The sequence below is a fragment of the Vicia villosa genome, linkage group LG4 (assembly GCF_029867415.1).
Source record: "Vicia villosa cultivar HV-30 ecotype Madison, WI linkage group LG4, Vvil1.0, whole genome shotgun sequence".
NCBI lineage: Eukaryota > Viridiplantae > Streptophyta > Magnoliopsida > Fabales > Fabaceae > Vicia > Vicia villosa.
This window is the reverse complement of record NC_081183.1, coordinates 116,086,924-116,099,643: the sequence shown is the minus strand read 5'-3', so window position 1 is coordinate 116,099,643 and position 12,720 is coordinate 116,086,924. Positions and strand designations below refer to the sequence as shown.

Here is a 12,720-nt window from a genome sequence, read left to right as displayed (position 1 = left end):
AAAATAAATAAAAAAAAATAAAATAGGGGGACTAAAGTTATAATTAAGCCTTTATTTTAATATGCGTATAAACTTTGAATAGTTTGAAACAAAGATTCGTAATTGCATCTAATAGACTTAATATGCAAATGTAAGTTTTAATTATTCAAATACCCTTTGAATACTTTGATTCATTGTTTGTTATAAATTGAATTACTTCATCAAATTATTGTACTTCTCTTGTTTCAGATGACATACAAGATATATTAGTCTTCTAAAATTGCATTTCAAGGCTACCTTTCATTAGAGCTTTCCTTAATGTCTGTTCATTTTTTTAACTACTAGTGCAGTCTTGAGAAGAATATCTCTTTGTCTTGAGCTAAGAGTGTGTTGTTTCTATTGTTGTAGAATATGATCGCCCACATAGTTTGATTCCATTTTCTTGTAATCATTGATCTTTGACCTGCAAAATAATAAACAATTATATAAACCTGAGGCGTGTAAAAACACTGTCCTTAAGGATTTATCCGCCTCATAAGCGCAAATCCCCCAGGATTCAACAGGTTCTTCCCAGATTCTCATTATCAATCTGAGGTATCAGAACAACAAGAACTACTCTTTGAGATGACCGAAAGATGTAATCCAAAAACAAAAGAGCAACAAAAGAAAAGGAAGAATAAAGGAGGTTTTGTTAGATTATCACGTTAAAGTATTTTATTTTTTCTACTATCTCTAAAAGTAAGAGAGTAGACATATATATACATATAAGAGAATAGACTAAGTCAATATTATAATAAACTCATTATGGACCACATTAATTTTTGCTTTAAATTATAAATAAAATGATAATAATAGTAATTTTCTTTAAAAATATTTTATCTTATTTTTCACTTAAAATTGAGACAAAAACTATTTAAAACTTTTGAAATATCATCAAAATTTACAACATCTATATTACTAAAAATTATTTTTGAAAATAATTATTTTTTCCTACAAGTTAGTTGAAGATAAAAGGTTTTTTTTTCCAGTAACTAGTTAAAATGGTTTATATTTTGATATTTTAATGTAAAAGTGAGTTGAAAATTAAACTTCAATGTAAAATATCATATATAATATTCAAAATCACTTAAATCATTTATATCTCTTCAGAAATAGAATTCTTACATGCATTCATACCATTGCTTAGGGAGAATGAAATATAGGTCGGCATAAATTCTATTGTATGGATAGGTAGGAGGAAAACATACTTTCGTGAATTTATCTGAAGTTTTTTCATCGGTGGGGATGAAAATTGGAGGTTTTATTATGAGACGGACAAATGTCAACTGCTTTAAATAAAGTGTTCAAACATGAAAAAACATGTTTCGACAACCAACATGTTTCATACCATTTACTTTTGATACATTTGGTTTCCTAACGCCAAAAACAGTTAATCTTTTACAGAATCCAAAAACTTATAAATAACAATATTGTATCTCTCATGTCTATGAATATAATTTTTTTAAAAAATTGATTTTGTATAAAAAAAGATTTAGTGTATGTTTGGAAGTACGTTTGTGTTGGCATTCTCGCGTCCTAATGCATTGTAAACGTGAAAACAAAGAAGATACTGTATGTAGCTTTCACGACAACGTGGATATCTAACGTGATTCTACCAAATGCAACGTAGTACCAAACAAATACTTAGGTCCATACACAACGTGTGCCTATTTTCATGAGTAATATATGGGGTGTAATGAGTATCATTTTTCAATTTTTGCTGCCAAATAAACCTCCCCATCCCCAACTTCCCGCACGCCCACCACTTTGTCCATATCCGTTTTTAGCGTTACCTCCCCAACCCCAACTTCCTGCACCCCCAGGACTTTGTTCATTTTCATTCTCTTTTTCACCTTCTTCTTTTTCACCTTCTTCTTGCACTTCTTCGCCCTTTCCACCTTCTTTCTCTCCTCCATTATCATTTTCTCTTCTTCCCATGACTTTCCAGCCTCCCCAACCAATCATCCCAATTTTTGTTTTAGATTCTTCGATTGCATCAACTACAAAATAACAAATAATTTTTTATTATAAATGATAAAATAAGAAAGTAAAGACACTTACGAATTATATACATACATTGGTTTTCATCTTTAGACGAATCAATTGTAACAATAATGATAAGAATTTGTACACAACAAAGGAAGATAAAATAGTTAGTCATTGAAGAACTAAGACTATTGTAACATGAACTAGGTTAGAAGCTATTTATAGCTATCATCACACGAGATATATAAAAGAAGAATAATAAAGAGTTTGGTTTGATTATATATATATATATATATATATATATATATATATATATGGCTAATTGCGAGGACAATTAGTCATCCATCTATTTAGTCATTTAAGAGTTAAATTGGGACATGCCTTTAAAATGAGTTAAGAAGGTTTCTAAAATGTGATAAAGATGTTTGATAATTTCTTTAATCTAAAATATGCTTCTAGTTATTTCAAGAATCACAATAGTTCTTTCAAGAAAAAATATATAAATCATCCCAAATATCCATGACATGCTATATTTTTTAAGAATATGATTTCATATATTCGTTTATTTCCATAATTATATCTTAAATGGAATAAAAATTGATCGTTGGCATTATAAGAAAATTACATTATTTCTACCAATTATTTCTACTCTTAATATTCTCAAATTTGACTCAGTAAAGCCAAGCCTTTTAAGAATAATTCATTGTAGGAACAGAAAATTTTTAGATAGAGACATATATAAAAAATTCGTTTACATACAATCAATCACAAAATTTTAATTAAATATAAAACAAATATAAAATTTTCTCTCTTCTTCATAATCACAACCACCCATATCACTACAAGAAAAATGGTCCCCAGCGACATGATGTTGTGACGTGGAAAGCATGTGGCAAAAATATTGCTGTTGTGTCGTGTATACAACATCGCTATCCTTTTTTAAAATATAATAATCAAAACTAAGACAACACAAGGGGAGTCGGAGAAGAAATTTTTAAACGGCACGTTGTGACGTTAAGAACACGTCGCAATAGAGGGAAATAACTCTGACTTTGACTTGTATACGTGTATACCGCGTCGCAACACTTTAAGAGGGAAATAACTTTGACTTTCACTTACTGGGTGCATGGAATGGCAGGAGTAGCAGTAACTGTTTGAAATTTGCGACGTGGGATCCATGTAGGAATGCGGCGTGATTCCCACGTCACTATGGAATTAACTCTGACTTTGACTTGACTGGGTGCAGGGAGTGGCAGAATAGCTGTAATTGCATATATGTCTGTTTGAAAGTTGCGACGTGGGATCCACGTGGGAAGGTTGCGGCGTGATTCTCACGTCGCTGATTCCTTCAATGTTTTAACCGTTTGAAAGTTGCGACGTGGGTTCCACGTGAGTAAATTGTGGCATGTATCCCACGTCGCTGTTAGCCTTATATAATAACTCTTCAGCGTTTCATTTACTCATAAACTCTTAACCTCCTTCCCTCACTTATTCATCTCCTTCCCTCACGTTTTCATCTCCTTTCTCCCTTATATAATAACTCTTCAGCGTTTCATTTACACAGAATATTTAATATGTTTAAATGGTAAGAAAAAAATTTAATGTTAAACAAAATTTATAAAATCTATTAGTTAATGTTATATTATATTATTATAAATTTAATGTTATATTATATTATTATTTTTTAAAACAGAATATCTATTAGTTAATGGAAAATAAAATATTTAATATGTTTAAATGGTAAGAAAAAAATTTAATGTTAAACAAAATTTATAATATATATATATATATATATATATATATATATATATATATATATATATATATATATATATATATATATATATATATTGGTAAAAAAGAAAATGTAATATTTATAATATAGTATGTTATTATGTTAGATTTTTATTAATTGTTTTTTAATAAAAAATAATAGTTATGTAAAGAATGATTTGCAAAATGAAATGAAATCGGTTGGTCACATGCAATGAGGTCTGGCGAAAAGCTTTCATTGTTCACCGTCACCTTGCTTACAACATAGGTTTTCTCCACCGTCATGGCATCATCTGTTCCGATGACCGGAAAATCTTTTTCAACCCCCTGGTCATGTCTACCACCGTCCGATTCTTCATCGAATCCTAAACCAAACTCTCCTAATCCTCTTAAATCCTTCGCCGCAGCTATCAACAATGTTTGCAACATCTCGTCGAGTTAATTGCCAATACCTTGTGTTAAAGGTGACAGATTATATATCTCAATTCCGGAAGAAGAATATCTAGTAGGGCTAGAGGCATGCAAGAACAATTTTCATGCAAGAGTCATCTGGCCCAAAGGTTATACTCCCCTCACTGTTTCTTCCTTGCGTGACAAGTTAAAAATACTATGGAAAGGGTTAGGTCGTTGGGGAATCATGTCTCTGGGAAAAGGGTTTTATTAATTCACTTTCTCATCGATAGAGGATGTTAGAAGAGTTTGATCGGTTGCTTCGTGGAACCTTAATCCCGGTCTTCTCAAGATTTTCGCATGGACCAAAGATCTCAACCCTAGCACGCAACAACAATCTTCAGCTCAGGTATGAGTTAGATTCTACGGACTATCTCAAGAGTATTGGCGTCCAAAAATTCTTTTTGCTATCGCAAGCAGTATAGGATCACCAATCTGCACAGATGTTGTGACTAACAAGGCAATGATTGATAGAACATTTGGCCATTTTGTTAGGGTATTGGTCGACCTTGATCTCTCTCAGGAATTGCGATACAAAGTGCTGGTAGAAAGGAAGGGTTTTGCCTTCTTTGTGGATCTAGATTATGAAAACATGCCTGAATTTTATAATTCTTGCAAAATTGTTGGTCACAATGTTGGTACGTGTCGACGAAGATATCCAAATGAAAATCAGACTAAAAAGGATGTGGAAAAGAAAAATGATGTAAGAGAATCCTTGAAAGGATCTGAGAAGGGCAAAGAAGCTTGGAAAGAGAAAAATCGAGTTGTTGTAGAATTAGAAGAATCTCCTTCCAGTAGTAAGAATCAGGTTGGAGGAGATGATGCACACGCCGATCATACTCTGGAGAATGGTTTAACTATGAATGAGCATTCTAAGGTGAATTCACAGGACACTAAATCTTTAGAAAATGAGGGAGAAAAAGAACATACTAGGTTGAACATTGAGGACTCCAATTCAACTGAGGATGTGGAAGTTAAGGATACACGTTCTAAGCAACCCTCTGAATCTCTCAACAAGGACACTGATGATGCAAGTTCAGTTGCTTCTGAATTTGTTGATGCAACTCAGTGGAACGATCAAGATGAAGCTATTTTCGGTCAGGAGATTGCTACACCAGCTAGAGTGCTAAAGGACATGCAGTTCTTGCAAGAATCTTGGGCAAATCTGGCTGAGAAAGAGGATGAAGAATACAGAGAAATCACGAATCAAATTCAAAAGGAAACAGAAGCCAGAACTGTAGATGCACAAAAAAAGGATATGGGGAAGGAAACTGGTGAGGAACAAGGTTTTCAGACAGTTAGAAGGAAAAAAAAGAAGCAAATTTCAATGTCTCAAGGGGACAGGACAGTTTACGCCACCAGATCAAAGGACAGGTCCTCACAACATTCTCAATGAAGTGTTTGTTTTGGAATATAAGGGGAGTGGCCAATTCCCAATCAAGATTGGCTTTAAAAAGGTTAATCTTAGCTAATAAGCCCAATTTTGTGTTCATTTCTGAGCCATGGATGGATTTTAACTCTTTTCCAGTTAATTTCATGACTAGATTAAACCTGAAGTTGTTTGCTGTTAATTCTAGACACAATCAGCTTCCAAATCTATGGTGTTTCTGCAACATTCATCTAAATCCTACAGTTTTATCTTTGGAAGATCAATTCGTATCTTTCTCTTTATCAGACGGTTTAGTAACTTTTGCCATTGCTGCTGTGTATGCATCCACATGCTACATAAAGAAGAGAGATCTTTGGGCTAAGCTTCAGAGTTTGCAATTACAATTTCATATACCTTGGTGTTTTATTGGTGAATATAACACAATCATAAGTGCTCATGAGTATAGAGGATCGTTCACCCCTGCTAGAAGCCCAATTGAAGATTTTCAAAACTGGACTGATTTCAACAACCTTATTCACCTGCCTACTAAAGGAGCATTTTTTTCTTGGGCTAATGGCAGAAGAGGCACAGCTTATAATCAAAAAAGATTAGATCGTGCCATTGTCAATCAATTGTGGATTGACCAATGCCCATCCATATCATGTTCTACTCTAAATAAGAATAAGTCTGATCACTTCCCTCTCTTACTAGATTTCTCTTTTTGTAACCCAACCTTCAAGTCCCAATTCAAGTTCTTTAGAATGTGGTCACTGCATGAAAATTGTAAAGAGGCCATTAAAGATTGCTGGAGCACTGAGGTCAGTGGCTGCCATATGTTCATTCTCAGCCAGAAGTTGAAAAGGTTGAAAGAAATGCTCAAGATCTGGAACAAAGATAAATTTGGAAATGTGCAATCTATGGTTCAACAGGCTGAGTTAAAACTGCAAGTAATTCAAGAGGAAATTGACATTTATGGTCACACTAGTAATCTGATGAATTTGGAGAAAAGTGCTCAAATAAATTTGAATAATGCTCTTAAAATTGAAGAATTGTTTTGGCTGGAAAAATCTATAATCAAATGGCATATTGATGGAGATAGAAACACAAGATACTTTCATAGAATGGCAAGAATTAAGAACTTAACAAAAAGGATCAATGTTCTAAGAATAGGAGATGATGTGATCACCAATCCTACAGAGATAGCTAGTCATATGGTGAATCACTTCCAACATTTGTTCTCTTCATATAATTTTGTCCAAACTAATAATCTGATAACTGAAGTGATCCCACATTTAATTGATGATCAAATTAACATGATGATCACTTCATCCCCTGATCTAGAAGAAATAAAAAATGCAGTTTTTTCTCTGAGCAAAGATAGTGCTCTCGGCCCCGACGGATTTGGAGGTTTTTTCTATCAAACCTATTGGGATATAATTCACACAGATGTCTGCAATGCTATTTCAGAGTTTTTCATAACAGGTCTTATTTTGCCCAATTGGAATGCTAACTCGATTGTGCTTATTCCCAAGATTCCCAATGCAGATTCTGTTGATCAGTTCAGACCAATAGCTTTAGCCAACTTCAAGATGAAAATTATCTCAAAAATCTTAGCAGACAGAATTGGAGCTATCATGCCTATCATTGTTTCAAAAGAACAAAGGGGATTTATTCAAGGCAGACAGATTAAGGATTGTATCTGTACTACTTCCGAAGCCATTAACTTGATGCATAAGAAATCGTATGGAGGCAATCTAGCTCTAAAAATCGATATAGCAAAAGCGTTTGATACTCTAGATTGGGGTTTTCTAATTCAGGTTCTTCATGCTTTCGGGTTCAACGCAACTTTTTGTAACTGGATCACCACTATATTAAATTCTGCTAGGCTTTCTATTTGCATCAATGGAGCTCAAGAAGGATAGAATTTCATCCTCATTCTTTGCTGAGCTGATGGAAGCTATACTTGCTATTAAAATCTCTCAATCTAAAGGCTGGTTCAATTTATGGCTTGAAACAGATTCTCAGTTTGTCCAACTTGCCTTCAAGGACCCTTCTATTGTACCTTGGCAGGTAAGAAATCGCTGGCAGAATTGTATCTCAATTACTAAGAATATGCACTTCTTAGTCTCTCATATTTTTAGAGAGGGAAATACTTATGCTGATAGCTTGGCAAATATTGGCATTAGTCTAGATGAGTTTTGTTGGTGGGATTATCCTCCGCCGCAAATGGTCTCCAATCTTCATTGTAACAAATTTGGCTTTCCTAAGTTTAGATTTCGCTAAGCCTTGAGAGGCCAGTTTGATTGTATCTTCTTTGTACTCCTTTTTTTTTCATATATATATATATATATATATATATATATATATATATATATATATATATATAGGAAAAAAAAGGAGTACAAAGAAGATACAATCAAACTGGCCTCTCAAGGCTTAGCGAAATCTAAACTTAGGAAAGCCAAATTTGTTACAATGAAGATTGGAAGTACTTTGATCGAATACATCCTGATGGCGAGGCTTGGAAGTACTTTGATCGAATACATCCTGATTTTGCTGCTGAACCTAGAAATATCAGGCTTGGATTATGCTCTGATGGATTTACTCCATATGTCAAAGGGTCTGGAACTGCATATTCTTGTTGGCCAGTTATTGTAACCCCTTACAACCTCCCTCCTGAGATGTGCATGACAAAACCGTACATGTTTCTGACATGTATCATTCTAGGACCGTCGAGTCCAAAAATTGGAATTGATGTGTACTTACAACCTCTAATTGATGATTTGAAAAGATTGTGGATTGGAGAATTCACCTATGATATATCCCGTAAACAAAACTTTACTTTGCGAGCAGCCTTGATGTGGACCATTAACGACTTTCCAGCATATGGCATGTTGTCTGGTTGGGGTACATATGGAAAAATGGGTTGTCCGTATTGCATGAGATATTCTAAGGAATTTACGTTAGATAAAGGGGGGAAGAGCTCGTGGTTTGACTGTCATCGAAGATTCCTACCAAGAAATCATACCTATCGAAGAAACAAGACAGATTTCAAAAAAGACGAAGTGGTAAAAGATCTTCCTCCGCCCCGATTGTCACCGGGTGCAGTATGGGACCATGTTTGCCACCTACCAAAATTCACAGATATTGGTAAAGCATGTAGAATTCCAGGATACGGGGTCGAACACAATTGGACAAAAAGAATTATTTTTTGAGACAAGTAATGGAAACAATAAGACAATTGGCCCTAACTGAGGCGAGACGTGAGTCAGCGCAACGTGAGGCGGCGCTAAGCCCAAATGGATGAGCAAGCGCAACGTGAGGCGGCGCTAAAAGCGCAAATGGAGGGGCAACAACAAAAAATAGAGGCAATGGTGAAGAGCCAAGCAGAGATGGAGCAGCAAATGCGATTATTTATGCAATTCCAACAAAGAAGTGGTAGTCAACCGTTTGGTGGAAACGTAGGAGTGGTTGGAAATAAGAGAGAGAATGATGATGAAGATATGAACCTTGAGAATTTTCCCGATCCAGATGACCCTTAGGATTAATTTTATTTTTATTTAAATTTGAAATTGTGTAGGATAATTTAATTTTATGTAACATTTTGTTTATTATATTATAAATTAAATATATTTTAGTATTTTGTTTATTATATTTAGCATTTTGTTTATTATTATTATTATTTCAATTAAATAAATATTTTTATTAATATTTATTAATTTTGAATAAAAAATATTAATAATAAAACCTTTTTTATAATAATAATTATTTTATTTTTTTAAAAAAAATTAACATTTGTGACGTGTTATACATGTCACTAATTTGTGACATGTGTATCACGTCGCTACCATCTTAAATTAATCAGAAAGTTTGTGACATGATTATCACGTCGCTAGCTTGTGTCATGATTACCACGTCACAAAACTTCTCCGTGTTCTGTGCCTTTCTGCTTTTTTCTGGCGTTGTCTGTTCTTACAGAAAAAGTGTGTTGGTGTTTGTGCAGCATGTTGCGACGTGATTTCCATGTCACTATTTAGTGACGTGAGAATCATGACACAACAAAGTTGCCACGCTCTCTCAAGTGACATAAATGTCCACGTCGCCAATTTTGTGTTGTGACGTGATATTCCATTTTGTGGCATGGGAATCACGTCGCTACAGAGCTTATTTTTTGCAGTGTATATCCAAATAAAAAAATTAAAATTTTTCTTACTTCTTATTGATTCTTCCTAAGACTATCTACAATGATTTACATATTCAACAACATCCTTTTTCACTTTTTACACTCCATATCATCTTCTCTCTCTTCCACCTAATAATTCAACACTCATTCAACTTTTACTCGCTACAATAATTTTTGTTTAATAAAATTCAACACCCTACCCCACCACTTTTATTTTATATTTTTATTTTCTTTTATGCTTTTGTGATTATATATTAATAACAATTGTCGATTGAAATTAAATTAAAAGAATTAAGACTTAAATATTTTATTTTAATTTTTTTCTAATTTAATAATTTACTTTAATTTTTTCTTCTTTTAATTTTATATTCTTAATTAATTTTTTATGTACAACTAATAAAGACGAAATATAGGGATAGTCATTATTAAAACAGATAAAATTAAAAAAAAAAACTTAAAATACAATACACTAAACACACAACACACCTAAAATGAAACACATAAATTAATTAGTACAATAGAGTCAACTCACAAACAAGAATTTATTGGAGGCTAAATAGAAAAATTAGAGAGAAAAAATGGATTATTTTTCCTTTATCCAAATCAAATGAACCAAAGCACTATTTATAGACAAAAAAAATGATGAATTTTGGTGAAAATAAAAATAAATAAAAAATTAACTTTCTATAAAATAATTGATTCCAAATAATTAAAGTAGGATAAAAATACAAACAATCACAACAACTAATAAGATTTTGCAAAGTATTATAAGTGCCCCCACTCATTTCTCATTCAACATGTTGAATGTTTTCAACATTAATTAATCCATGTCACTTTCAACACCTCATTCAACACAAATTAATCCATGTCACTTTCAACACTCCGGTGTAGCATTGCTCCGGTGAGTGCGTCAAAGAATGGCAAGGAGAAAGAGTATAGGGTGGACGAAAGTAACAAGTAGGAAAGGAGGGGTGATGATCAGAAGTTGGGAGAAGAGTGGTGAGGAGAAAGGAGGAATTGATGGCCGGAAAACCTCAACCTTTTTCGTCACGGAGTTCGCAAATTATTGGGAAGCAAGGGTTATGTATCATGAATTTAAAGGTTTGGGGGACAAGGATGGGAAAAGTATGGTTTCGTAAGATTTTTCAATGTTATGGACGAGAAGATGCCGGAGATAAAGCTTGACAACATGTTCTTAGATGGCAAGAAGATTTATGCGAATATCCCCAAGTTTGGGAGAGGTACCATTCCTTCTAGGGGTGATGGTAAAAGAGAACAACTTATCGGCGGAAGAAAGTTTATGGCGGTTGTTAATGGTGGGAGTAGAGCCTCCGAGAAGGATGGATGGGAGAGGAAAGCTTTTGGAACAACTTATGCAGAGGTGACCAAGGGCAAACCGTCTTATAAATGCTTGGATTTCTCAATTGATAGTAATGATATTAAGAGGTTGGAGAAATATTACGTGGGAGTAGTCATAACCCCTAGTTAAACTTATTCTATGCAAGAAACGTTCTACGCGAAAGGCCATTTTCAGTTAAAGTTATACCTTTAGGTGTGAATATGTGCATTCTTGAGGATGTGGTGGAGGGTGTCATGGATACCATGGCGGAGGGTGATAGAGTCTGGTTGGACAAATGGTTTAAGGTGGTGAGGAGATGGAGTCCTGCGGACGTCGATAGCGAGAGAATGACGTGGATTAAGGTGTTTGGTGTCCCAAGTCAAGCATGGAGTAAGAAATTTTTTGCATTCATATCTAAAACAATGGGTTCTTTTATCCGCGAGGATACTGCAACGGCTAGTAAGTCAAGAATGGATGTTTCCAGGATGTTGATCCGAACGAAGCGCCTTTCATTAATCAGAGAAGAGGTCAAAGTTCAGATTGATAAGAATGTCTCCCCCCTTCTAATGGTGGAGGAAGTTTAGGGAGGGGGTGATATGCCTTCAAATAGTTCCAACCGCGTGTTCGAGTTGACTAATGATACATCTTCTAAAGACTCGGTAAACGAATACGATGGAAGCGACAACGAGTATGTACCTGAGTCAGACAGGGGTACGATAGAAGGTGAATCTCCGGCAACGAGGGAAGAGAAGGGGGTCAATGATAACGCTAGTTTCGAGGATGCCTCTTTTCAAGGTAAGCCAGGAGCAACTTTATAGAATAATTAAGGTGTGATGATGACTAACCAAAAGCTAATTTTGGACCTGTGCTTTGTTGGCAAAGGGCAAGAAAAAAGGATAGAAGTCAGTACTAGGTACGAATCTAGTTTGGCGAAAGGTATTTCTAGTGGTGATAGAGATGGGTCGGAGATTCAAGTGGGGCCATGCCCTTTGGGGCCAATCCAAAAATTTCTATCCTTTGATGAAGCTTGCTTAACGTCCAAGTACGTTAGGCCCAAACCGAGGAACTGTAGGGAGGTTAAGGACTTGGTGGGTAAGGTAGAAGTGAGCCAATCTGACTATGCGTGTCTGAACCCTAAATATATTCCCAAATTCCCTCAAAAAGACCCTGTAAAGATGAAGAAAAAGGGAGAGGAAGAGGAGAATTATTTAGGAGGCTTCGTCTTATGTTGCAAATCAATGACGGATTCTGATTTCGTTTAAAGCAATACCAGATTACAGAACGAATCTAATATGGGGAAAATTATGAAGAACTCTCTAATCAGATTAGTATTGGTTTGTGAGGGAGATGAAGAGGTTATGCAGAAGCAAATCAAAGAGATGGAGAAAAGAGATAAGGAAGGGTTTGCGGTCAGGAAGGCGGAAAAAGAAACTCTGATATGATAGTTGTTACTCTAAATATTAGAGGAGGGGTAGTTTGATCAAGAGAAAGAGGATTGGATTTATGAACCAATCTGGAAATATCGATGTTTGCTTTTTACAAGAAATAAAATTCACTCATTTCAATGCGAAATTGGTTGAAGAATTATGGGGTGCTAAACAT

At 34.5% G+C, this 12,720-nt stretch overlaps 2 protein-coding genes across 2 annotated transcripts; one reads left to right on the top strand and one right to left on the bottom strand.

Moving 5' to 3' along the window:
• Positions 1–160: 160 nt before the first annotated feature.
• LOC131599518 (uncharacterized) lies at positions 161–2,238 on the bottom strand. The gene is made up of 2 exons (XM_058871842.1): positions 2,095–2,238; positions 161–2,018 (listed from the first exon to the last, which is right to left on the bottom strand). Exons 1-2 carry the CDS (start codon positions 2,177–2,179, stop codon positions 1,729–1,731), a joined length of 375 nt encoding a protein of 124 aa, XP_058727825.1. The 5' UTR covers positions 2,180–2,238; the 3' UTR covers positions 161–1,728.
• Positions 2,239–4,690: 2,452 nt separating this feature from the next.
• LOC131597718 (uncharacterized) lies at positions 4,691–5,623 on the top strand. Its single transcript, XM_058870395.1, has one exon. The coding sequence runs from the start codon at positions 4,691–4,693 to the stop codon at positions 5,621–5,623; it is 933 nt and encodes a 310-aa protein (XP_058726378.1).
• The last annotated feature ends 7,097 nt before the right edge of the window (positions 5,624–12,720 follow it).